Source organism: Psammomys obesus, unplaced genomic scaffold (assembly GCF_907164565.1).
Source record: "Psammomys obesus unplaced genomic scaffold, mPsaObe1.curated_primary_1811, whole genome shotgun sequence".
Classification (NCBI taxonomy): domain Eukaryota; kingdom Metazoa; phylum Chordata; class Mammalia; order Rodentia; family Muridae; genus Psammomys; species Psammomys obesus.
In genome coordinates this window covers 13,275,537-13,302,924 of record NW_026585895.1, presented here as the reverse complement: position 1 = coordinate 13,302,924, position 27,388 = coordinate 13,275,537, and the positions used below count along the sequence as shown (strand labels likewise).

General features: G+C 46.3%; 1 protein-coding gene across 2 annotated transcripts; it reads left to right on the top strand.

The window, feature by feature from the left end:
- LOC129671261 (plasma membrane ascorbate-dependent reductase CYBRD1) lies at positions 1 to 27,388 on the top strand. Of its 2 annotated transcripts, none has more exons than XM_055600013.1 (4): positions 1 to 762; positions 16,289 to 16,497; positions 22,796 to 22,950; positions 23,546 to 27,388. In XM_055600013.1, exons 1-4 carry the CDS (start codon positions 669 to 671, stop codon positions 23,850 to 23,852), a joined length of 765 nt encoding a protein of 254 aa, XP_055455988.1. In that variant the 5' UTR covers positions 1 to 668; the 3' UTR covers positions 23,853 to 27,388. The 2 variants fall into 2 exon arrangements, with proteins under 2 accessions (XP_055455988.1, XP_055455989.1); XM_055600014.1 differs by lacking the exon at positions 1 to 762 and adding an exon at positions 2,477 to 3,050.

Here is a 27,388-nt window from a genome sequence, read left to right as displayed (position 1 = left end):
GTTCATAGCAGCAGCAAAAAGTTACAGTCATGAAGTAGCAGTGAAAACGACTTTCTGGTCGAAGGTGGGGTCCCAGCATGAGGAAGGCTGAGAACCGCTGCTGTAGACCGAAGGCCCCTGGAGAAGAGGTGGAGAACGGAGGAGCAAACAGATACCAATCAACAGTCGACAGATGCAGGTGTAGAAATACTGGCTATCACTCTCTGCCATGTTTAACTCTTTTTGATTGAGAATAACAAGACTTCTTACTCACAAGAAGAAACGTGTGCCATGCTCAGCCCTCCTGCACTCTGCTCTGTGCCCCGGAGAGCGTACCAGCAAGAAGCTGCATCAGAGCCCCCTGGCATCTGATTACCTTCTGATTAGCCACTGGGAGACCTCTGCAGGAGACGGGCAGGAAGGACAAAAGCAGACTAGTTATCCCTGTGCAGTGTTTGCCTTTAAGGGACCTAGCAAGCTGGCTGCGGCTCTCTCCAGTTTTCTCCCTGGACTCCAGCAATCCTCTCTGCTCTCGGCTTGTGGTAGTGTCAAATTACTCAATCTGCACACAGATGTAAACACTCCTAATTTATTCCCAGATCACTTGGTCTGAAGCTGCTGTCCATTCCCTGAAAAGACCCTGACAGACACATTAATCTTCCAGCAAAGGTTTACTGAGTGGCTACTACATGCCAAAGAAGAATAAAAGGGGCAGTCAGAGAGCGAAGACAGCCCTGGGGGCATCGTATCACAACTTCATCGGGGCGCCGAGTGGGCACTCAGGTGGGTGTAACAGAGTCTGGGGCCTGTAAGAACTTGGGGGTTTCTCGGAGGGCATGAAGGGAAAGAGGTTGATGCTCAGGAGGCTCCAGGAGAGACCTTTACGGCCAATAACATCTGTGGTCAGTCAGAGTGTGGTAATTGATAAGAATCAAGGGCCAGGCTGAGCCAGATCAGAGGAAGCCTTAAACCGGAGAGGTGGCTCCCTTCCTTCCGTTTGCTTCATCTCCTTTGAGGGAAAAACAGCAGCATGGCTCGACCTACTTACCTGGGGGGCCTTGACACTCCACTTCCTTGGCCTAAGACCTTTACTTTTAAAAACACACAACATTTTAGGGTCTGGAGAGTTGGCGCAGCTGTTAAGCAGATTGCTCTTCCAGAAAACTGGGGTTCAGTTGCCAGCACCCACAAGGTCCCTAAGAACAGTCCCAGGGGATCCAGTTCCCTCTCCTGTACCACAGGGCATGCTGTGGTACACAGACGTGCAGGCAAAATTCTTACACATACGAAAGTGAGTACATAAACCTTTAAATTAATGCTTCTATTTTCTTATTTCTTTAAAATTAATTTTAAACATCTGAGATGTGTGTGTGTGTGTGTTCTGTGATCAGCATGAATGTGGAGGTCAGAGGACAGTTTGAAGTAGGTTTTCTTTTTCACCCTGTTAAGTTCCGGGGATCACACCCAGGTTAGCAGGCTTCGTGACAGTGCCTTCACCTACTGAACCATCTCACTAGCTCTTAAAACCTGTCTTTGGGAAAATCATTCTTTGATGTGCATGCCCCTCAGATGTGTACACACACACACACACACACACACACACACACACACACCATTGTTAAGGTCTCCAAGGGCTGGAGTGGGCATTTCCAAATGCATTTTACAAGCCATGGTATCCAGTAGAATGCTGACGATGTTCCTGCCCCACCTAGAAGGGATAATGGCAAAGTCCAGTGTCTCTTCTTCAACATAAATCACCCCAGCTGGTGCTGCTGAGGGTGTTAAGGTTTAGGCTCACATTAGTTTGGGCAGGCAGACATCTTTAACACACTCTAGGCAGGGCCAGGGAAGCAGCTACCCATTTTCCCTTGCTCACCAAATGTGGTGTGTGTGTGTGTACACATGCATGCACCTATGGTACGTGAGCTCATAGATGTGTCCGTGGGCAGGCACATCAAGGAATGGTTTTCCAGAGGTTGCACGTGGCATATTTTCTGTTGTTTTTCCCTCTTTCTACCCTTCTTGTATTTCAGGCTGGCTTCAGGCTCTTCATGTAAGTGCGCATATTAAACTTTTTGATCCTCCTGCCTCTACAGGGGTAGGATTACGGGTGTGCGACCACACCGAACCCGGTTCATTTGGTTCTAAGGACTGCCCCCGGTCTTCGTGCAAGCTGCGCAAAGGTTCTCCGCCGCGCCTTGAGCCTTCACTCTTCTCTCTGCTTTGATTTTGGAGACAGGCTCTCTCTGTAGCCAGGCTGGTCTGGAACTCACTATGCAGCCTAGGCTGGTTTTAAGTTTGCGGCCATCCTCCTGCCTCAGCTTTCTGTGTGCTGGTATCGCAGCCGGCTGCATCGGCAGGCTCGGCTCTACTGGTAAAGCCAAGTCCCCTGAGGCCCACACCAGCTACTCAAGCTCTTCTTCCTCTGCATGCTCCGGGCACCAACCGGCTCCCGTGGATCTCTCCGAGCGTGCACCACTGCCCTACCCAAGGATAAAGAAGCTGGGTGCACGAAGGGAAGCGGCAGGCCCGAGCTCCTAGGGTGCTCTCCCGGAGGGGAAGTGACCAAGACGTGACTCACTCTCCTGGGACGCTGGTCAGGTGTCGGCTACCGCACAGCCAGAGCTCTGGGCGCGACCGCGTGATCAGGGGGGTGGGAAGTGGGTGGGACCGTCTCGGAGCTTGGGCACCCGCCCCCCTGGCTCCCCCCCCTCCCCGGAGGCCCCAGAGCCTGTTACCTCGAGAAAGCCCCTCCCCGCGGGCGGAGACGGCGCCGAGGAGTCGCCGCCCCGGCCCCGCCGCCGGGCCAGTACCCCGAGGCCACGGCCGCGGCGCCGAGTTCTGTCCCCAGCGGTGTGCCGCGGAGCATGGGGCGCTGACGGCCATGGACCGCTCCCGGGGCTTCCTGGGGCTGCTGGTGTCCGCGCTGCTGGTGGGCTTCCTGGCGGTGGTCTTCGTGCTCGTCTGGGTGCTGCACTTCCGCGAGGGGCTCGGCTGGGACGGCGGCGCGCTCGAGTTCAACTGGCACCCGGTGCTCGCGGTGACCGGCTTCGTCTTCATCCAGGGCATCGGTACGGGGCCCTTGGGAGGGAGGGGAGGACCGGGACACCAGCGAGGATTCCGAGGGATCCATGAAACTTGAGAAAGTGACTCCTGCGGGCAGGGCTCGCACAGTCAGGGGCGCGGAGCCCCTGCTTCCGGAGGGGAGGGTCCTGCCCTGGAACTTGCTTCAGGTCCCCAGGTAGCGAGGCAGGCCCGGGAGCTCCGCGCAGCATCCTCACTGGCACCGCTCTTCGCTCTCTCTCCTGTCCTTTTCTCCCGAGCGCCCTGCGCCTGGACCAGTCACGGGGCAGCTCTCCACTTGTTGATGTGGCCAAAGTTCCGTGGCGCTTTGGGGGGGGGGGGGGCGGCGGTCTGGAGTCTGGCGGGGGAGATGCCGGCCGAGCGTGGCCGGGAGGGATGGCTGGATGCCCTGGGTCGGGTCGTCTGGCTGCTGTGGTGCTGCGTGGAACCGCCGACCTCCAGAGCTCCTCTCTCTGTCTCTGTCTCTGTCTCTCTCACTGTGTGCGTGTGCGTGTGCGTGTGCGTGTGTGTGTGTTGCTGCTGCCATGCAATGCAACACACGCACTTGACTATCTCCTTCAGCCTGTGTGGCGCAGCACATTTTTCAAAAGGCGACACTGAGGACGCGTTGGGAAAAGCAAAGCTGTGCTGAGGTTGGTTCGCAGAAACTGAGATGCTCGGGACAGGTTCCAGCCCTCTGAATGGGCCTCCGATACCGAAGGTCCCACACACAGCAAACACAGAAGCGCTGGCTTCGTTCCCAAAGGAAACCGTTTCTGTGTGTGCCGTCCCCGCCTTCCTGCGTGCTTTAAACCCGCTCGAGTGTGGCCAGCCTTCTTGCTCAGCCTGCAGAGGCTTCTCTTGTGTGAGGTGGGCGGAAAAGCCGTTTCGTTGCACAGTGCCCAGCTCCTTGGCCACTACCCTAAAATGAGAAAAACACAGTCAAGTTCCAACTTTCCAACCGCCAGAAGCACCATTTCCTTCACGGTGGAGCCCTTGGCTTTGGCCTGAGCTTTCAACACCCTCTGTTTCATCAAAGAGCCCCAAACATTTCTTGGTGGCTTCCATCCACGCAGAACCAGCTCCGGATGTCACGAAAACTCTCCAGAGGGTTGGGCAGTGTCCTGTAGCTGGGGGTGAGGGAGACGCAGGTGACGGCACAGATTACACGACTTACCCAAGAGAAGACAGCCACGAAAGCACTAACGTTGTGGAGCGTTTTGCTGCGTCGTCACTGGACGCATTACAGAATACGCAGATGCACAGGCGCTAATGTCCGTTTGGAAATAGAAATTCCTTCAGCACCTTATTTTAAACAATTTACCCTCTTTCTCCCCGCCCCCCCCATGCTTTCACTTCTTGTGCTTTATGGCACTACACTCACTTTCTGAAAACAGGACTTTTTAAGAAGCTAAAATTTCCTCTAAAATATACTTTGAGACTGTCCGTTCATGGTTGGAAATCCCCTTCACTCTTTTTCCTAAAAGGATTTCTGTTTTCTTTAAACTTGGGAATTAGCCTTGTTTACTTACTTTGGGGCAAAAACATGTATAGGGATATACTGGAAATTTTCGTCTGCGGCTCTTAGACAAAGCTTGCTTCTTCTAAGCTGAGTATGTTGATCTGTGCTAAGGCTCCACTGATTGTCCATCGACGTCACTGAGCCTGTTTAGAAGGATCCTAGGTTCACAGCACATTCTAATCACATAATGCAGTTAATGAACATTAACTGACCTTTTCGTATATGTAGACACACGCAGCATTCTTCCATACCTTGGCCCACAAATACTCCTCCTCCCATCAGAGAGAAGGCTGCACTGGAAGAAACAGACTCAGAGGCTCTTCTGTTTGGAGTGGTCTTCCATCCCCCATAAATCCACCAGAGGTTGCAAGCTGAGGATGCCTTTACCGTGCCTGACTCGTGGCTCAGCACCCACATGCTGCAGTGTCACTGTTTATGTCCTTGTGACTGAGTGGCTGTCTCTCTGCTACTGCCCAGGTCAAAACCAGATTAGATAGAACAAAACTTAAAGCCCACGGAATCCACGGGGCTTTCAAGTCACTGGAAAGCCAGAAAAACTGTTGAACCATCCCAGATCCTCTAGAGACATCTAAAGCTGACTTTAGAGGCTGCGAGAGACACACGGCTCAAAGAATAACAGTGTTGTCACTCGGCATCTTATTGTGTGTAATTGCTTCAGAGATGGAAATTTCATGCTATGAGATGCTATACTTCTAGCAGAGCATGTGGCATGAGTTTTTCTGTACCCCCTACACCTCCTATACACAGGTATTTGGAGATGATGCACCCCAAGTTTAAGATAATTTGCATATGCATTAAGCAAACAGTAAACAGTATTGGAAACTGTTAAGAGTAAGGATGGGTGCTTTGGGACCTTTATGGATAGAATAAACTGAAGAAAGAAGCTACGAAGATGGGAGACTGGCTGCTTCTCCAAAGGGCCTGGGCTCAGTTCCCAACACCCACATGATGACTCACAACTGTCTGTGACTCCAGTTACAGCAGATCCTAACCCTCTCCCGACCTCCATGGGCACCAGGCACGCATGTGGTACGCACACATACATGCAGGCAAAACACACACAATATAAACACATTTTAACAAGAAGCTACAAGGTAAATCTGTCCGCTCTGTCCCCCTCATACACCATATATGCTTTGGGAGACGTATGTATAACAGATATGGGAGGTTTGAAAGAAAACCTGTTCTGGCGTTCGGGCTGGCCTTGAATTTCTGTGCAAGGGATCTTCCTGTTAGAGAGCTGCAAGTCCTGGACTACAGGCGCTCCCCACGACGACAGGTGTGCGCCATCACTCTCTGCTAAATAGAAACTCAGACTAATGGTAAATCCAGCCGCACTCTGGCATGAATGAGGAAGGCTTTAGAAGAGGCATTGTGTTTCTCTAAAACGAATGCCTCCTATGAGGTAAATACACTGCAGGGAAACCAGAGAAACGGCCATTGTAGAGAAGGCTGCAGAGTGAAACAATGGGAGGTTCTCCAAGTGGCAGCGGCCTTTTTTTTTTTTTTTGAAGGTTCAGCATGCTGGAATGGATTTTTTAGTGAAAAGTGGAAAATTCGGGAGTCTGCATTAGTGAAAATAAATCTTGGCAATTCTACACCCCTTCCTTTCTGTATGTGCAGCTGCTTTTGTGAGAGAAGCTGAAGGGAGAGAAATTAAATAGCCTCAGATTGATCTCAGATTGGTTTTTGTGAGAGAATTTAACTACATTTGAGTAGCATTTAAACACGAACAGAAAAAAAAATAAAAGAGAAAGGAAGAAGGAGAGAAAGAAGGAAAAAAAAAGAAAGCAGTTATTAAAGGCAGTTGAAATATCCTTCTAATGTATCTATAAGTAACCAAATTCCGAGATCACTTAACATATCTGAAAGGCTTCTGGGCTCAACCCTGGCGAAGAAGATAATGGGGAAAGTCCCCAAGCGACTTCCCTAGAAGGTACCTGGGAAAGAAGCTTTGAGGACGAAGTTTGCCAGTCTCCCAGAAGTGGAGCTTTCTCGTGGCAAGAGGGGACAGTCCAAAGGACCTCAAAACATGTTCTTGTAAAACCCCACACACGAATCACTTCATAACGAAACCGACAGAGTACTTTTAGTACAATTATTTTGCTCCTGGTGGATCCTTAGCACCTAGAAGCACATGATAGCCTCCCTTGGTGCCCCTCCCCCCCCCCCCCCATGGTGTTGGAGAGTGAACCCAGGCCTTGTGCATGCTGGGCAAATCCTCTACTACTGAGCTGAATTCCAGGCCTCTGCCAGGAATCACTTTCCTTTAGAAAGTTCTTTTTTTCTGTGCTGGGAAGCAGTCCAGGCCTTTATACATTGCCACTCAAGAGCTTTGCCACCGAGCTATGCTCCTGGCAATAAAGAACTGTTGAATGAGTTACTCCCGTCTCATCATTAAATTGTTAGCAACAAAATGCAGCTTTACAGCCATTCATTCGTATGATAATAATAATAGCAGTAGCAGTAGTAATAGCAGCATCTGAAGTAACAAACGCCATCCCCATGGCCTAGTGATTGTTCAGCAGTTCAGCAAGACCACTTAGCCAAAGCCAGGGAAGAAAGGAGTCCTGTCGTAATGGAAAAGCAGCTTTGTTCCCAGGTTGTGTGGTCGATAGCCCGGGACGGCCTGAGTGCTCTCTGGGGCCCCTCTCCTCCTGCCTGCACAAACACACAGCACTTTACCTCAACGCTTCCACTTTACATTGTTAACTAAAAAAAAAACAAAAACAAAAACAAAAAACAAAAAACAAAAATGCACCCTTGGGGGCTGGCTGGCTGGCTCATCAGTTAGGAGCCTCCGCTGCTCTTGCTGAGGACCTGGGTTCAGTTCCCAGCACCCACATGGTGATTCACAACCACCTGGAGCTCCAGCTACAGGGGGTCTGACACCTTGTTCTGGCCTGTGAGGGGACCGGGCATGCATGTTGTACACACGCCCATGCAGACAAAATACTTTCACATTAAGTAACTAACAAAGTAAATAAACATAAGGACCTCCAACCCTTGACTCTGTTTCCTTTCCTGGCAACTGCCCCGATTTTCTGGGCGTCCTGCCCTAGAACTTGAAACGTGTGTCAACACTGCAGTCTGTGATTCTTTTCTTGCTCCTCCCTCTAGAACTTTCCCCAGTCAAAACTTTTCATCCCTCTGCACTACAAGAGACCTCTGGGGCCACTACAGAAACCAGCTAGTTCAGCGGGACATAGGCTGGGGACGAGAGATTACAGCACTCCACAACAGGTCCCCTGGAGGCAACAGTGCACGTGGCTACCCACACGATCTTCATAAGTCACCCACACACCTGGACGACGGCTCAATTACCAGGAGAGCGAACCCACACTGAAGGGATCCAGTCTTAAACTGCCCACACCTCACAGGGACCGTCACCTTCCATGCTGCTGTACAGACCTGGCTCCCGGGAGCCCTGCAGGGTTATGTTGAAAAGTGGTTACAGGTTACTTGAAAAGTGGCTTCCGGAAGATAAATGCCAATCCTAATCCTAACACGGAGACTGTGCCAAGTTTGAAAATAGGGTGTTTGCAGATGCAATTAAGCCCCTCAGGTGAGATCACCCTCGACTGGCCACTGGCTTCCCTGTTAGAGGAAGGGGAAGGAGGTTAGAGACAGAAGTCTCAGGGGGAAGGCCAGGGGAGGATGGAGGTGGAGATTGGCATGGCATGTCTGCTGGCCGAGGAGCACCACAACCCACTGGCAGCCACAGGCTGCTAAGAAACAATGCACTGTTTCTTATGTATGCACTGCATTCTTATGTAATGCACTCTTTTCCCGGTTCCTCCAGGGGAACCAACCTGGTCAAGGCCTTGATTATGAATTCCTGGCCTTCCGATCTGAGAAAAGAAGAGAATGTTTTAAATTACATTTGTTATGTACTTGTTTAGTGTTTGTGCTTGTGTGTGTGTGTGTGTGTGTGTGTGTGTGTGTGTGTGTGTAGTATTTGTGTGTGGAGTGTGTGTGTGTGTGTGGAGTGTGTTTGTGTGTGCAAGCTTGCAAAACTCAGAGGACAACTGACTTGTGGGAATCAATTCTTCTTCTACCATGTGGGTCTTAGGAATTGAACTCAGGTGATCAGTTTTGGCTGATCCTTTACCCACTGGACCATGTTGCTGGTCTAAATTTTGGTTCTTTTTCTTCTTTTTGAACATGCCATATTTATTTATTTAATACATGTGAGAGTTCTGCATGCATGCATGTATGTATTCCATATGCATGCCTGGTACCTGAGGAGACCAGAAGGGTATCACTGCCCTTGAGAATGGAGTTCCTGCAGTTGTGAGCTGTCATGTGGGTTCTGGGAACTGAACCTAGCTCCTCTGTGAAAGCAGCAAGTGCCATCTCCGAAGCCCCAAATTTTGGTTCTCTTAAAAGACCAAGTTTGTGGTGATTTGCCACAGTAGACTTAGGAAATAAACACAGGATGTAACAATTACCTCTGCTCTCTGGGAAATCCAAAGTGTTGCCATTCTCATCAAGAATTTATGGGTTTTCATTGTCTCTCAAAGTACAGACACTGATCGCCAGCCAGGGAGGTTTTTGTTGTTTTTTTTTTAATCGTAAGTGGCATTGCCTAATACCATGGGTAACTCTTTTATGAGGACAGGTAACCCCAGGTCACATACTTGTGAGGCCAAATATAGGGATGCATGGAGAGGCAGGGACTGGCATGCAGAGGCCTGGCAAATCAGGAGCTCATACCTAGTGACGGCTGAGTGTGGCTATGTAGGGATGCCAGGCCATAGCTGCTAGATTCTCCCATTTTCCCAAGAGAGTCCAGATATTTAAAAACTGGTTGACTAGGGCTCAGCAGTTAAGAGCTTGTACTGCCCTTCCAGAGGACCTGAGTTTGATTTCCAGCAGTCTCACTGGGTGGCTCATGAGGGCCTGTTCCTCAGGCTCCTTCGGGATTCAGCTCATCTGGCTCCGTGGCTGCCTGTGCTCACTTGCTCATGCCTACACATAATTAAAAAGAATGTAGACTGCAGAGATGGCTCTGTGCTTAAGAACACTGGCTGCTCTTCCAGAGGACCCAGGTTCAGTTCCCAGCACCCACATGGAAGCTCACAGCTGTCTGTAATTCCAGTTCCAGGGGATCCAACACCCTCACACAGACATACATGCTCATGAAATAAAATAAATAAAATAAAAATGTCTTGGAAAAAATAAAAACCTGTTCAAACCAAATTAAACAAGTCAAGAAAACAACTCAGCCAATAGCACAATGATGAAAAGATACTCAGATTTTAGTCTGAATCTTCCAGAACTCTTCTGCAAGGGTGTCTGTCTTGACTTTGCAGGTTTTAAAATGTTTTTAGATGCGCTTCAGCAGTTTCTTTCTTAACAATGACAGACTAGTATTTTTCTTGCACGTGGAAGCTTTCTTGAATTATCAAAAGGCTGAAATGATGATAGCCTTCGACTGCACTTTGCAGGGCTCTTCTTTCCCCTCTCAGTAGTTCATGTCTTATCCCAGGCAGCTGATTGGCATTTCTTTGTTTGCTTTTGAGACAGGGTTTCCCTTTGTAGCCTGGCTTACTGGAACTTGCTATGTGGCCAAGCTAGCCTCAAACTCCCCCTACCTCTGCCTCCTGAGGTCTGGGACAACTGGAGTGTGTCACCGTGCCTGAGTTCCATGCGAGCGCGCATGCACACACACATGCACACACACACACACACACACACACACACACACACACACACACACGGAGTGAACATCACTGGGTGAGATCCTGCTTAGCATGTCTTGGGTTCTATCCTCAGTACAGGGAAGAAGGAAGGCATGTAGGTAGGTAGGCTTGTCTTTTCTATAAGTTGTTTCCATTTTATTTGGTTAGATCTGACTAACATTCCTTTTTAACAGTGTAGGTTATGGCTGGGTATGGTGCACACCTTTTAAATTCCAGCACTCAAAGGTCAGAGACAGGAGGATCTCTGAGTTCAAGGCCAGCCTGGTCTACAAACCAAGTTCCAGGACAGATGAGTGCAGGGTTACAGATTCCTTAGTGTTTAGAACTAGACATCCAAATCCTCATCTGAGCAATCCCAAGCCTGGCCACCGCCAAGCAACCAGGTAAAATCGGGTCCAGTACTTTTTTCTAATTGGTGCTAATACTGGTGGGAGGTACAGGAAAATATGACCAACTTTTCTAAGGACGTAAAAACTCTTGGATAGGGGCTGAAGATGTGGCTCAGTGACTAAGAGCGCAGTTTGCTCCTCTGAGAGGACTGGGGTTCAGTTTGCCAGCACCCATGGGTGTTTGACAGCTGACTGTAACTTCAGTTCCAGAGGACCCTCTTCTGGTCCCCCCCCAAGGCACTTCCTGCACATGGAGTACAAACATTCATGCAGGCAAAATGTCCAAACACATAAAATAAAGATAAAATAGAAAAAGAAAAAAAAAAACAACACTCCTCAATATTTAAAAGTGTCTAGTCAGTTGATCAGTTCTTCCTGTCCTGATTTTTTCCATTCGTCCATTTGCTAGTAAGCACCTACCTTTGTGATGATTTCAGTCACTTCAAGGACAGAATGCCGAACCCAATCCCAGTGGTCCACACCACTCTCTTCATTTCAGTTCCTTGATATTCGTGTGCGTTGCAAACTCTCCATGTTGCCTTGCAGCCACTACAGGATTTTCGAGAGGGCTCTTGGTTTCCGTTTGAAGTTGAGTTCCTCTGGATAGGATACGGTAAACTGGGGTACCCTGGGAAGGGAGTTTAAGGATGGCCACTGCTGCTCTGAGCATTTTGTCAGACGGGAAAATGAGACTTTATTCTAAGAGGGAAGGAAGGTGTAATGGCCCACCGTGTTTAAGTTCACCTCCCAAGTGATTTAAAACTCCAGCGTCCTTCAAACGCAAGGGCTTGCTCTTATTTTTAAATTCGCTTCACGCTGAAGTGGGCCCAAGAGCAGAAGGCTTTGTATTTGTTTGGAAGCCACATTTGATCTTACATAAACTAGCATCTGTGCCAGCACTGCAGTTTGTCTTGAGATTTTGCCTTGTGCATATTATTTACCTGTGTGGTATATATGCGTGTGTGTGTGCGCGCGTGCGTGTGTGTGTGTGTGTGTTGGAGTGCTTGCGTGTGTATGTGAGGCCAAGGTCAATGTCAAGCATCTTCCTCTGTTGTTCACTCCCTCAGTTTGTTGAGACGAGGTCTCTCACGGAACTTGGGACGCACTGATGGGGAGAGACTGGCACAGAAAGCACTTTACCCACTGAGCCGTTTTGCCAGTTTCTGGTTTGTACATCTTAAAAGAGGGTTTGGGCTCCTGGTCGGGCTCAGGGAGTAGAGGAACTTCAGCTAGGCTTGATGACCTGATCCCATGAGGTGGCAGGAACTGACCTGTGAGCATTGTTCTATAGCTTTCATACATGTATATAGTGTACACACACACACACACACACACACACAAATAAATAAATAAATATTAGACGAGGACCAATTGCAACAAAAACTGATTTGTCAGCTAGTTTAACCTAACCACTTTATAATACATAACAGAAGGTCACATTAAATATATTAAATGTTCAAACATATCTTACTTCTTTTTTCTTTCTTTCTTTCTTTTTTTTTTGGAGATATGGTTTCACTGTAGCTCAGTTTGGCCTGGTACTCACTCTGTAGCCCAGACTAGCCTAGAATTCACAGCAATCCTCCTGCCTCAACTTCTCAGGGTGGAGAATACAGGTGGGAGCCATCCCGTCCAGCTCTATCTTACTTTTAAAAAATAAAATTGAAAAAATAAAATAAAATAAAATAAAATAAAATTGAAAAACAAACGAGAAACTGTCTCTGCGCTGAGAACACAGAGTCAGTTGCTTCTTTGTCAAATTCTTTTCACTTTGTGTCTTCCCAACATGTGCCAGGCTCAGGCCTGTCTGACAGACTAGTTTCTTCCTTCGCCAGTTACAAGGTTTAAGAGTAGAAGAGCTATGGTCAAGTGACCAAGTGTTTTCTGTGTCTGGGGACATACCTGCCCCTTAGTCCTCTCTCCCTGACCTGATCTCAGTTTGACAGACTCAGACTTTACACGTGGCACACATTTGTATATAAATATGCCTAAACAACAGTACATGAGAGGAAAGTTGTGTCAAGCCAGAGGTGACCTCTGGCTTGAATGTATATTTTCTTATATCCCTGAGCTTTGATTATGCAACTAGGATCTGATAAATTTTCTAATAAAATAAAGTTGAATTCTAATTAAATACAAATGACTGTATTTTCACCTTGATGCACTTGAGGAAATTTACCTGCCGTTATGAGCTCCCTCCTTCTTTCCTTTCTTTCTTTCCTTTTTTTTTTTTTTTTAAACTTTTTTACAGTTTCGTGTGTTCCACCACCCCTTGTTTTTCCTCTGAAGGCCCTTAAGGTATCTTTTGCAAGCATGCTCAGGTTTCCCCTTCATTTCCTGGAGGGAATGGCCCTTCGGGGCAGAGCTGCCAGCAAACCCTTGTTTTTATCACCCCTGCTCCCTCTCCTTCCTTCTCACTGAACCTCAGGAATGGAGAGAGGAAAAGCTACTGCACTCCTCCCTAGGGAGTTTTACAGCTGTGGGGGTGGGGGGACAGGGGAGCTGCTTGTTTAAGAAATGTGGTCTGATTTGTTAAGCTCACCCATTTTTCCTTAAACCCATGGTCTGTTGGATATTTACATATTTTGGAAAAATGTGTAAACAGTATTTGGAAATACAGCATTTCTGGCCACCCTTCACTTGTCCAGAGAGCCTTTGAACACACTCAGCTGTGCAACAGAGCCTCACAGATGTGAACAGATGTGGAAAGCCCTTGTGTGGCTCACCTCACAGGGAGCTTCACCAGGGCTGTCTGTGACGTGTAGTTGAGCCTAGCTGGCTACTGGGTTTACAAGCTTCCAACAACCCCCCCCCCCAAAAAAAAAAAAAGGAAGAAAAACAAACAAAAAAAACCAAACCACATTTTAATGTTAAGACTCTAAGGAATCCTTTCAACCACACATAAAATAACACACACACAACTGTTATTGAATATTAATATTTATTATTGATTTATCTTTTAGTTAAACAGCAGTTATTCCTAAATCAGCTCTATATCCAAATCACCACACAGAGACTAGCATATATTTAGTTAACCTAGAGCACAATGCCGGGCAATGATTACTTTATCCTAAACCTCCAACCCTGCATAGTTTCCTACCATTCAGATTTTACCCATTATACTTGCTTTTAGTCATATCTTAGTTCTGGTTCTTCTCTCCTGGTGATTCCAAGTTCTCTCCTCTCCGATCTCTCTTTCCCGACTCTCCCACTTCCTTCCTTCTTTTCCACTCTGGACCAAGATGTCCAACCCATTCTCTCCATTGCTCAGCATTGGCTGGTTGTTTTATTGACAACACAGAGAACAAATGGTGGCTAATTCACACAAACTTGAGACAGGTGATGCTTAGAATAAGCATCAAAATGCAATGTCCGGATTGAAACCAGATAGTGGAGTAGAGAAATCAGCATTTAAATGAACAAGGATAAATTGTATACATTCCATAAGAACATTATATCAACACATAGCATATGTTAAGACTGGGAACAACATAAAAAAATTAAGCTAGAACTTACAGCTGATGAGAATCAAGCATAAGGCAGGATGATGGAGGGAAAGGATGGAGGCACCCTAACCTGATTGGAAACACAAGCAGTGCTAGAAAAGTACCATGAAGACTCTAAAATTATAATTGTCTGGTCCATTTTGATCAGTGGCAAGCACATATCCTCTTCAGAATTGCCTCATGGCTTTCCCCCAGCAAAATAATCAGAGCTTTGCATCAACGAAGGGTTAAACATGTCCAATTGCTGCCACTATCGGAGAAAGAATGTTAGTGTGCAACCAATATAAATACTTGCAGGGGCTGGAGAGGTGGCTCAGTGGTTAAGGGCACTGACTGCTCTTCCAGAGGACCCGGGTTCAATTCCCAGCACCCAGATGGCAGCTTACAACCGTCTGCAACTCCAAAATCTGACACCCTCATGCAGATACACACACAGGCAAACACAAAGTAAGATAAAATAAATAAGTTATTTAAAAACAAAACAAAGAAAAAAACAAAAAAACTACTTGTCACTTGACAGCTGGAGCAGGAGCTAATCCTTGAGGTCAGGAGTTCATGAGAAGCCTGGGTAATAACAGTGAGATCCTGGCTCTAAAACAAACAGAATAAGCACACTTTTGCATGAATGGAAAAGAGAGAAAGAACCAAGTTTTAACAGTTAAATAGAGGTAGGTTTCAGTTTTATGCCAAGTTTTGGTACATTCCTCTCTGTGTGAAAAATAACTCTTTGCTGAAAGTTCAGTTGTGTTTGAATGTTTGTTTGATATTGTGTATGTGTGTGTGTTTGTGTGTGTACAGTGTATGTGTAAGTGTGCGTATGAAATGATGTTAAACCAGGAAATGAATGCCTTATCTTTCCTCCCCGTCTCTGTCTCTCTTTCCCTCTCTCCCAACCCAACTCTCTGCATGGGTGAGTGTGGGTTGTGTGTGCCAGGACACAACTGTCCCTGGATTAGAGGACACCTTGCTCGAGTCCCCTCTTTCTACCAGGTGGGTGCTGGGGATTGAACTTGGGTCTTCAGGCTTGGTGGCAAGCGCTTTGCCCTTCTGCGCCATCTCCCCAGCCCTCAGTGGGCATTTTTATAAAAATAGAGCGGTAAGCAGCAATCCTTTGGAGTTTGGCTTAAGGAAAAGGAATACTGTCCTTTTGGTGAAGGCTGTCACGTGTTGCAGTGGGACCACAGGAGGGGCCTCATGGTATCTTACAATTTAAAGAGGTCGCACTCATATCCATCTTTGCGGTTTTAGATGTGTTTCTTCCCTCATATGCTTTTATACTCTTAAAGACCTATAAAAAAATCTTTCTTTTACATTTCTTTGGATGTCTGTCTGTTACCTAAGGTCAGAAGGGGGTGTCAGACTCCCTAAAACTGGTATTACAGATGGTTGTGAGCCACCATGAGGGTGCCGAGAACTGAACCCAAGTCCTCTGCAAGAGCAGTGAATTCTCTTAACCATGATCCATCTTTTCACCCTAGGACAATTTTATATACCCAAATTATATTGCTTGTTTTGATTGTGTAATGCTCCTTTTCCTTATTTCCTGGGATCAAGAGGTTTCATGGCCCATGACTGATGGAGTGGGACCTATCTTCCAAGGAAGTATTTCTCAGAGTTTTTCAATCTGTCACACATCTCCAAATATTTAGAATTTCTCTGACGTGGATCAGATAGGTAAGGAGGGGCACACTGTTGTCTTCACGTTGTATGACAGATAGCGTGTGCATTTAAAATATCTTAAGGCTACTTATTGAATTTTAGTATACATGTTGAAAAGCATACATAAAGTGCATTTACTGTCTTCAACGTATATTATTCTGTGGTGCGGATCTACTACCATCCCATGTATTGATGACAGACATTTGGGAGGTCTTCAGGCCTTGGGCTACTGTAAATGGTGGGGCTAACAGTGGCGTCTGTTGGCGAGTGTATGTATCTATTTCTTGGGACATATGCTCAGGAGCTGAAGTGGCAGCGTCAGAGGCTTAGAAGGAGTGCGGAGAGAAGGCAGGCTGGGAGAAGGGGGGGGCGGTGCCTCAAAACCATCCAGGGGGTCCAGGCGGGTTCCTTTGTGTTGGTTTTAACAATACTTTGTTTCTTCAGCCATCATCGTGTACAGACTGCCATGGACCTGGAAGTGCAGCAAGCTCTTGATGAAATCCATCCACGCCGGCTTAAACGCTGTGGCCGCCATCCTGGCCATCATCGCCGTGGTGGCTGTGTTTGAAAACCACAGCGTCCGAAAGATCCCGCACTTGTACAGTCTGCACAGCTGGGTTGGACTGACAGTTATCGTACTTTACATCCTACAGGTCCGTGTCTCCCGTCTTTACAAACGAAGAGCAAAACAGCTCAGTGACTGCAGGAGTTTTCTAAGCTTGCTGTTTCTTTTGTGTCCAGGATAACTCTTTCCGGGAGGGGGCCATGAACTTCAGAATTCACAGTCTAGGAACCCGGATGTGTGATGTCTCATTTTAAAGTCTCTTAGACTAATGTTGCTCAGTCTTCAATCCCATGTTCTGAATCAGCTCGGCTAGGCAGGAGCTTTGCTGCATTTTTAGGTTAAAATTATCACCTTTCCTAAGTGATAGTGCTGATTTTTTTTTTTTTTTTTTTTTAGAACCTTTTGCGAGATTTCGGAGTGATTCTTTTATTTACTCCTTGCACGCATTGCTAAAAGCGTGCATTCTGAAAACACTGTACTGTACTGAAACTTAATGGCGCGTGGTAGTTATTCAGCGGTTCTATGTCACAACAGTAAAAGTTAATGTTCTGAGTCTTTGGAGTTCCTCACCACTTTGCTGAAAAATCTTTGCAAATGGTATTGATTCAGCGTCCTTCCTTGCTATCACAGTGTGTATTCAACTTCCTGGCTGGGATATCATTGTGAAGTTTACTTTTCCATGGCTGCAGAGTGAGGCACTAGAATGGGTACCTACAACCCCTCAAATAAACGGCCCTTTTAAGGAACAGGCCCCCTTCCTAGACACTGACCATTTTTTCTTCTAAACGAATACATATTTTTAAAACCTTGAATCATGATGCATTTTTATTAAACAGTGGGTAATCTCTATGGACAGTCTTAGCTATTTAAATCTGTTAGCCATCCTGGAGTTATGGGTTTGGGATGGAAAGGAGCCAGGCAAGAGGAAGATGCAGAAAACAAAACAAAACAAAACAAAACAAAAGCGCTGTACCCACGGTGATTGTTCTAATCAATAAAGAAAACAGCCCTGGTTGGATAGCTTGCTCAGACGTGTGTCCTCAGTTTCCTTAGTTTCCAGCTACTTGTGCATCTGAGAGACCCCTTCTCCACCGTCCCCAGCTGGTGAGCCTTCTCTCCTCAGAAGTGAAGGTGGTAGGAGCCATTGATCTGTGGGTTGCTTGGGGGACCCAGCAAGCACAATATCATCTCTGTGGGGCTTTGCTCAGCTTTGTATTCTTTTTGAAGGTCAGCTCCCTTAGCTTTCCCTACAAGGCAGAAAGCAGGACACAGCCACAGGCCGCACCACACCAAGCACTCTACGCATTTCCGGTACAGACTCAGGAGCGCAGTGGGAAGGAGCCTGCCTTAAGCTATACAGTCAGTGGCAGAGCCGGGACTCAGACCCCCATCAACCTTTACTTCCCCTGTTTCCGTGACTCCCAGACTGATGCCCCAGCTTATGTTCGAGCATTCTCAGAGGAGGGCCATTTAACCCGCTGAGGGTAAAAATGAAACCAGCCAACTTCGTATTTGGTTTCCTGTGAAGGTCTCCATGCATACATGGCACATCCTTACTTTACTGCTGGCCTAGTCGCAGAGATGGCAATGGGCTCTGCCACTGTAGATAAGGTATGTGGCTCTGTGTCTCTGAGTGCGTGGTTAAAATGGGCAGACTAAATGCCTTTCCCGAGTTACATGCTCAATACCCCTAGATCCCGTGGGACGGCAGAAGTGGGTTTCTCTAGTGTCTGCCAGTCATTATTTTCCCTTTTACTTCTTTTATCTTATAATAACTTCTTTAGCGTATCTATTTTTCATAATAGTAGGATTAGTGAGTAAGCAGTATAATGATTACATAGATAAATGAAGATTCCCTAATTAAATATGGCTGTTTAAGATTAGCAGCAAGCTTTACTAGAAGATAAACCAATAGTAAATATTAATAACTTCTTACAACAGCCATATTTAATTAGGGAATCTTCATTTATCTATGTAATCATTATACTGCTTACTCACTAATCCTACTATTATGAAAAATAGATACGCTAAAGAAGTTATTAATATTTACTATTGGTTTATCTTCTAGTAAAGCTTGCTGCTAATCTTAAACAGCTGTATAATCAAATCACCACACAGAGATTGGGTTTATTTAGTTAACCTAGAACACAATGCTGGGTAATATTTACTCCCTCCTAAACCTCCAAGCCCTCAGTTTCCTAACCTCCCACTCCTTTCCTGCTCTCTAGCTCCTCCCTCTTTCCTGTCCTCTGGCTCCTCCCATTGCACAACATTGTATCTAGTTGCTTTATTTTGTCCTGTTTACGCAAGAGTTGAGACAGGATGCTTATAATGAGTATCACAATGCAATATCTGGATTGAAACCAGAGAGTTGGGGGTGGGGAAATCAGCGTTTGAATTAACAAGGGTAAGGCGTATACATTTTAAAAGAGCATTATACCAACATATGGCTTTTAATCAGATTAGATTAACCAGAACACTAAAGATACTTCCGTCAAAAGCACAAGTAAGACATGAATACTTGCTACCATATTGTCATTCAGCACTGTTTTAGAGAGGGGGAGAGCCATGATAAATAATTGTGACTCACCTTTCAGCTTGTAGGTCACATAATGTGTGTCTAGAAACCAACAAATGACTAGAAGTAGGGAGTTTGGAGTGACAGCTGGTTTTAAGAGAGCGTGTGTAACTTTTGCCTACTCCAGCAGTAAGCACCTTGTAAAAACAAACTGCTGGGTTCTGCCGAGGAAATGGCTCAGTCAGTAAAGTGTGTGCTGTGTATGCATGAGGACTTGAGTTCAAATCCCGCCAAACCTATGGAGAAAGCTAGGCACAGTGGAGCACCCGAAGGAGGTATGTGTTAGCCAAACTAAAATAAATACAGGTAGAAGGACAGGAGGGGCTGGAAAAGTGCAAGTGTGTGTAAGAACATTTTTAATGTTATAATAAATGCATTTAACAGATCCTTTGCATTTAGGAAAACCATACATACCATACCACATAATAGAAAAAAAAATCTAGATTAAGGACCTAAATACAAGAACTAAAGCCAAGGAAAAGAGAAAAAAAAAATGTATACAATTTCTATGGTGTAAGATAGAGGACCAGAAGGTTGGTGAGAAACCCCAAAACCATATAAGAGTTTTTTTGTTTTGTTTTGTTTTGTTTTTAAGTGTGTGACACAAGACATCGAAGTAAACAGAATGACAGAAAAGCTGTCACACATGAATAGTCATGTGTGAATGGGCAAGCCACTCCGAACATTAATAATAAAAAGTCAACCAAACAGAAAAGACGTGGGGCCGCTGAGACAGCTCAACAGGCGAGGATGTCGCTGCCGAGCAGGACAGGCTGAGCTGGATCCCTTGGGCCTTTGCTCTAGAGAGAACCAGCACCTGTGGGCTGTCCTCAGACCTCCCCGTGGCCACTGTGGCACCCGCTTGCCCATGTACTTGAACTCGCTTGAGAGAACGCAGGTTTATCCTGATGAAATGGACCCATTCCGGAAAGCCGAGCCTGGTAGTAAGAGCCGCTAGAAAGCTAAGACTCTTCAGCAGCGGAAGGCGCTTCTGAGCTGGCATGTGGAAAGCCGAGCTGTACTCTTGAGTTGCAGCGAAGAGAAGGGACTGCACAGAGCAGCCTGGGGTCTGCATGAGACCTTGCCCGGTTCACCACCAGCTGGGTGTCCTGGGGAGACTTACCGAAAAAGAGTAAATGCAGCCAGCTCGACAGGAAATAAAGCAAAGCAAACCAGCCAACCACCACCAACAAAAACCCCAGCGTGGGCCTCTAAATTCCACACACTCAGAAGGCAGAGGCAGGAGGATCACACCTTCAAAGCCGGTCCCGGGAACTTGGTGAGCCGTTGCCTCACAAAAGGGAAAGTAAAACAGAGAGCGGGGGACACAGCTCAGTGTAGATCATTAGCTTAGGGTGTGTGAGGTGTCTAGGAAAATCCTCAGAAAAGAGGAAGCAGTTTTAATCTCGCCTTGAGGGCAGAGTCGCTGTGAATGCCTGTCTCTATGGGACAGGAAGCCTCATCCTTCAATAGCTTTCACTCTCAGCCCCTTGGCTGCAGCCCCCTCCTCCTCAAGGTCCACCTCCTGCAGTTATCTTAGTTCCTGAGGTTACTTGGTGCTCCTCCAGCTCAGCTCCTCAGCTGCTTAGTGAGTTTTTAGGTCAGCCTGGACTCATGCATCTATTTTTTTTTCTTAAGGTTTATTTATTTATTATTTATAGTGTTCTGCCTGCACACCAGAAGAGGGCACCAGATCTCACTATCGATGGTTATGAGCCACCATGTGGTTGGTGGGAATTGAACTCAGGACCTTTGGAAGAATAGCCAGTGTTCTTAACCTCTGAGCCATCTCTCCAGCCCGCATCTATTTCTTAAAGTTACACAAAATAGCACAGCAGAAGATATTCATGTATTTAAAGAAGAGTACTAACTAACTGAGAAAAGCTCAGCCGCTTAAAACAGACTCTATGGAAGTAACCTTTTATTATCTAATTACAGCAGAGCCTTAGTTTTCTACTGTGATAAGAAAGACAACTTACAAAAGAAAGTGTTTAGTCTGAGCTACTGTCTCAGAGGGTCAGTGTCTGTGATGGCAGAACCAAGGCATGATGGCAGGAATTGCTGAGAAGGTTTTACTTTCGCTTATGTCCTGGGGGAGAGTGTGTTGTGTGAAGAGCTGCATCCATGGTGATGACTCTTGCCATTAAACAATGTCTTCGGATTGTGACCTTCAAGTCTGAACACACACAAGTCACCGGGACATCCTGTCCATATGCGGATTTCTCAGTGTGTGTCTCAGGAAAGAGGGGCAGTTACACCGGCGATCTCCCCTGTCTTCTCTATTTTTTTTTTTTTTAAATTTTGATTAGACATGTAAATCCCAAATCAGTACTTGGAAAAAAAAGGTCCTTTAAATATTTTTGTTTTTGTTTTGTTTTCTAAAACAGGCTTTCTCTGTGTAGCCCTGGCTGTCCTGGAACTCTCTCTGTAGAACAGGCTGGCCTTGAACTCACAGAGATCCGCCTGCCTCCACCTCCCGAGCACTGGGACTAAAGGCTTACACCACCACTGCCTGGTGGCAATTCAATAATCTGATAGCAACTACATCATCTTTCTTTTCTCAAAGAGAGGAAACTCCTTACTGGTGAAGAGACAGGGGCCAAAATAACAGAACCGTGGGGACTGAACAGGCTGCAGCTTATGCAGAACTCTTTTTTTTTTTTAATTTTATTTTTTTCTTATCAGTTACATTTTATTAACTCTGTATCCCAGCCGAGTCCCAATCCCTCATTCCCTCCCAGTCCCTCCCTCCCTCATCTCCACCGTGCCCCTTGCCAAGTCCACTGATAGGGGGAACCTCCTCCCCATTCATCCGATCCTGTTTTATCAGGTATCTTCAGGACTGGCTGCAAAGCTCTCCTCTGTGGCCTAACAGGACTGCTCCTCCCTTGGGGGGTGGGGAGGCCTATGCAGAACTCTTAACTAGCGTCAGTAAAGAAGTGTCGCACCGCAGGCTTAGTTACCGAGGGAATTAACACAGGCAGCATTCGTTTCTTCCTTGTGAAGCACCGTCAGCTTCTTTCTGTTTCTGGTTTTGAGACAAGGTCTCTCTGTAGCCCTGGTGTACTAGAACCAGGCTGGCCGTGAACTTACAGAGATCTGACTGCCTCTGCCTGCAGGTGCTGGGGTCAAAGGTCATGCCACCATGCCTGGCAGCAGTTTCTAGTCACATAGCTTTGTAGGCTGAGCAGACTGAACTATGTGTCCTGTGGTTGGTTTTAGGGGGAAGAAAAAAAAAACTATTTTCCTTCATACTCAGTAAACAAATTGATAGATCCTTAAGATAGAGTGTTAACTATTAAACAAAGTAAACTGGGTGAATGCGTTGAAATGAAAATATCTACCCATCTCCAAGATATACTGCTAAGGAAAAAAAAAGATAGATGTGCCCTAGTGTATACATTTACAAACAACTGTGTAAACTGGGCATACTCAGTCCTAACACTCAGGAAGTTGAGGTCGAGGCAGGAGGATTGCAAGTTTGAGGTCGGTCTGGGGAGTCAACTCTGTCTCAAAAACAAACAGATACACAGAGAGGGAGAGAGAGAAAGAAACAGAGAGAGAGAAGAGAGACAGAGATAGAGTTTTGCTTATGGACATTAGGAATGTTCTAGAAGGATATTTGAGCCGGGGATTATTATAGATATTACCTTCTAAAGTTGCATAGAGAAAAATTTGCTGTTCATTTCATGCCTCTCAGTTCTGCCTCTGCCCCTTAAGTGCTAGGATTGAAGACATCACCACCATCCTTTGCTAGAATAATAACTTACAACTGAAGTTAAATGGTAACCATTGCTCTGGGGTTCAGCTTGTTGCAGGCTTTTTCATCTTCCTGCTGCCATGGGCTCCGATCTCCCTCCGGGCACTCATCATGCCCATACATGTGTATTCTGGACTCCTCCTCTTCGGGACAGTGATTGCGACAGTCCTCATGGGCATGACAGAGAAGCTGTTTTTTGACCTGTGAGTTTGTAGCCTTTATTCTCTTAATACTTAAGCTAGAAAATGTGACATATTTCTTCCCTGGGGAAATATTATATAGATAGCCATTGAAAAACAAGATTTATTTGTATTTTGTGTGTATGGGTGTTTTATTTAAGAAAGCATCTCTGTACTGTATGCATGCTGTGTCCTTGGAGGCCAGAAGAGGGCCTTAGATTGCCCTGGAACTGGAGTTACAGGCACTTGTGAGCTGCCATGTGGGTGCTGGGAAACGAACTTGGGTCCTCTAGAAGAGCAGCAATGCTTTTAACTGTTGAGTCATCTCTCTAGCTCCATAAATAGACATTTTAATATTAAAAATTTAAGGTTAGAATATTTTAAAAATCGTTTCTCATCCCGTACATATAGTATAATATTACTAAAACTATGGTAGAATTCTTAATTTGAGATTTTTTAATAGTTTTGTGGTATTCTAGAGTGTGAATCACAGTGTAACCTAAGTGTCTCTTTAATGCCATGCTTTGAAGACATTTACTTTGCCGCTCTATCAGGCTTCACCCGAGCAGGTGGGTTCAGTGCGTTCTCGTAACCGGGCCTGCTTTGTCTTTCTCCCTAGGAAAAATCCTTCATACCATACCTTCCCACCAGAAGGTGTTTTTGTAAACACCTTGGGCCTTCTGCTGGTGGTGTTTGGAGCCCTCATCTTTTGGATTGTCACCAGGCCCCAGTGGAAGCGTCCTAGGGAACCGGGCTCTATCCCTCTTCAGCTAAACGGCGGCGGCACCGCGGACGCAGCAGAAGGCGCGATCGCCGTTAGCTCCGGCCACGGCGTGGACACAGCAGACGCAGAGTTAAGCGGTGAGGGAGCAGCCCGAAAAAGGACCGTCGGCCTTGATGACGCTGGCCAGAGGTCCACCATGTGAAGTGTAGACGCAGCCACGTAACTTCTCTTCCAGCATCAGCCCTACAGTTTAGCTTCTCCTGCCGTAGATGACTTGGGTTCACAAGTGCCAATGGGTAGCGGGGTCAACCAGGGGGGCCTTCCTGAGAGCGAGTGCGTTGACCGAGGCCTGTGAACTTGACAAACACGAAGGGACGTGGTCAGTATAAACTGTAGCCGTGTCCTCTTTCTTCTCGAGGACCCACGCCTTGGATGTTTCTGCCTGTGGCTTGTCTGAGCACTCTTGGCCTCTCCCTACGCCGCATTAATTCTGGGAGCGCACGGCGATTTCAGAACTAGGTAGAATCTGTCTTAACTTTGAAAATAAAGTCATAAATACCTGGAACGGGTTTAGACCATTGTGCCTCACAGATGCTGTGAGCAAAACGTGGCGGGGGTGGGGACGGGGTGAGCTTTTGGAAAATAACGAGTTCTCTTCCCCCTCTGCCCCCTCGATGGCCTTCTGCTCCCTCCCTCTCCAGACAATTTGGGCTCGCATGGGCCCTGGACGTGAGAGTATATATGAGGGTGTTTTGGAGCAGTTACTGGGTCACAGACAGCTGAAGAGGTCTCTGGCCAGCCCTGGAAGGACCCAACAGTCTGGTCCCCAGACTCCTAGGAGCTGGCGTACTTTCACTGCCCAGCTTCGGAACCCCGATCAATGCAAACACGCCCGAGCCCAAGTCCCCCAAGTCCCTGCTTTGCAGTGAAGAACGCTTTCCCTCGAGTTTTCTTTTCCAAAGTGCTTCGCTGGCTCTTCCTGTGTGCCAGCCACTCTCCTCCCGGGGCACTTTACAAATATTAGCTCCTTCGTCCTCCAGACCGACTTTGTTACAAGCCCCGTTTTCAGGTGGAGATCTGAAGCTTGGAAAGGTTAGTAAGCTGGCCCAACCTCACACAACGCTTCAGCTGGTGGAGCTGACATCCAAACCCTGGCAGTCTGGCTCCTCTGCCCACAATCCCACATTTCACTCTACTCCTTTCCCCATTCAAGCTAACTGGCAGCATTACGGCCCGCCCCTGAGTCAAGTCGCTGATGAAGTCTAACAGACTTTCAGAGCGCTGCCTTGCCCTTGGTCCTCTTCCAAGGGGACCCCTTATATGATGGGAAAGGAGCCATAAAGACTTGGAAGTAGATCTCGGGGCCTCAGCCACTGCCAACAAACCAGAACGTGCCTCGATGCCCTTTTAATCTTAGCAGGGCATCTGGCTTTCTGACAGGAAGCCCCGGACTAGTGTGCTCCCAGCTTCCAAGATGAAGTCTTTAGAGTACTTGTCCCTCAGGATCTTAGTTTAGATGCTGAATAGATTTTCGTTTGGAGACACTTGTATCCTAGGCTGTTCTTCCCTGGAGCCATCGGCAGGTTCTTTTCTAATTTTTTTTTTGGGGGAGAGGGGGGATTTGAAGTTCTTAGCAAGGAGCTAAGCTTTGCAGGGGGATTAAGAAGTGCTAACCTCTCACGTGGCCAGACCTCTCTCAGCTCCGACCCCGAAAGCTGCCCCAGTAACTGTGCTGAAGTGATAGCTCGGGACACTGGTTGTTTGTTGGTTTCTCTGCGTTTTCTGACTAGGATGCTTGGGCAGGGAAGGGCGAGCCTATAGTTCCAACTACCTGAAAGGCTGATATCCAAGGCTCAGTTCAAGGCCAGCATGGGCAACACAGTGAAAGCTTCCCTTGGGTTTCTGGTTTCTCTAGTTAACCCAGGTTGGCCTGGCCCTTTGTGTAACCGCGGGTGACTTTGTGATGCTCCTTGCCTTCATTTCGTTACAGCATGACAGGCAAGTCCACCAGCCACCGTGTAGTAATGCAGCTCTGTCATCTAAAGTAAGAATAAAGACAAAACAAAACACAAGGGTTTTAATGTGGAGGGGAAACAAACAAACACACAAACAAAAATCTTGTAGTTTATCGCAAAATACCCTTCACACGTTTGGTATGTACATTGTTGTTTCCAAATACAAACCTACCATCTATCAGCTCTCTTAAACTCCATGACAGTTCAGAATTCCCTCAATGAATCCCTGCTTTCTTCTTCCTAATTAATTCTGTTTCCAAAGTTGGTAACAGCGTCAGAAGGAATATGAGTGACTGACCCAAGGTTATTCTTCAGCTAGATAGAGTTCAAGGCCAGCCTGCAATGCATGCCACTGCATCTATCTCAGAAGTCCAATAAATAGGTAGAATTTGTATGTGTGCTAAGAAAGAGTAATTACATGACTGCGTGTGGATGATGACTCACCATGAAGAGCTGGGTCAAATCCCAGGGTTATTTTGGGGTGGGGGGGAGAATGGCAGGCTAGTAATTGAGGCCCAGGAATCATGGCTGGCTTTCCTTTCCGCATAGGCCCGCAGAGGCTATCAGTGCAAGGCTAATTGTGTGGCACTAGAATAGCTCCATTGCAAAGTATTTGAACACCCCTCATCTCAGCCCTTTATTTTCTCTCGAGTGGGCTAATGGGAGGGTAATATTATAGGCACTCCTTTTCTTTCTTTCCCAGCTCTTATGAAAGGATACATAGCACAATATATCGAGATCTTTCTATTTGAGACTCTTCTTTTAATGGGCTCTTTATTCTAATGATAATTATACCTTTATCTTTCAAAAGCTGATGTTTCCTACCTAAAGCATCTCCCCCCCCCCAAAAAAAAATATCACATTAAAAAGTCTGCAAAGAATAGGGGAGAAGAAAGGCGTAGGTATCAATTCCAAACAGTGATTGAAACCTCCCAAAATAATTATAGCGTATATCTTCTGCAGAGATAATCTGTCGTGGCTTACCCCATAATCTAATTTCAGGAAAGAAAGCTTCATTTCAACACAGATCTACGTCAACATGAAAGCCTTCTCTTTCTCAGGCTTTAGCAAGAAATCACAATGAATATTCTTTATTGAATTAATGTCATCAAAAATGTACAGCTCTCCTGGGCTTGTGTCAAGCAGAGCCTCCCCTCCATGGCACTTTCCTGCCGTTAAGAGTGTGGCTTCCTTTTCGTCTGTACACTTAGAAACAGCAACCGGGACCTTACGATGAAATGATAGATTAAGGCAAGCACGCTTTTAAAGGACTGGTGACAAGTACTTTCTGTTTTCTAAAGGACACCAGTATAAATTGTGTGCCTCATTTTAATTAAGCTTTCTTCCCTGCCAAGCTGGAAAATCCAGTTCATCCTCATCGACCATCGCTGCACATGGAAATGCAGAGGAGGAAGTCACTCCTCAGGTGGATTTTAGTTGTAATGTGATGAAATATTTAGCTATAAATGTCCATTGTTTTAGTTAAGTCCAACAAGAAACTATAACTTCTATGTATAATAGAAATGCAAAAAAATAATGATTATTCTTCATTTATGAGCTACTTGAGCACTTTAAATGGAAAATAATTCTTTCTACAAATTTGTCTTTTTATCTCAACACATTGATGGAAAAGTATTATCTTGATTATTTTATAATTTTGTAAGGAAACATGTACATCTATTTTTCTTGACTTTTAATATATCAATAAAAAAGCTACTTCTAA

What these genes read in the sequence shown, in the direction of transcription:
- LOC129671261 (XM_055600014.1), top strand. Translation starts at nt 2,864, where the DNA reads ATGGACCGCTCCCGGGGCTTCCTGGGGCTGCTGGTGTCCGCGCTGCTG. An exon ending in CGTCTTCATCCAGGGCATCG is followed by an intron (nt 3,051 to 16,288) that starts GTACGGGGCCCT and finishes TTGTTTCTTCAG; the next exon opens with CCATCATCGTGTACAGACTG. An exon ending in GAGAAGCTGTTTTTTGACCT is followed by an intron (nt 22,951 to 23,545) that starts GTGAGTTTGTAG and finishes CTTTCTCCCTAG; the next exon opens with GAAAAATCCTTCATACCATA.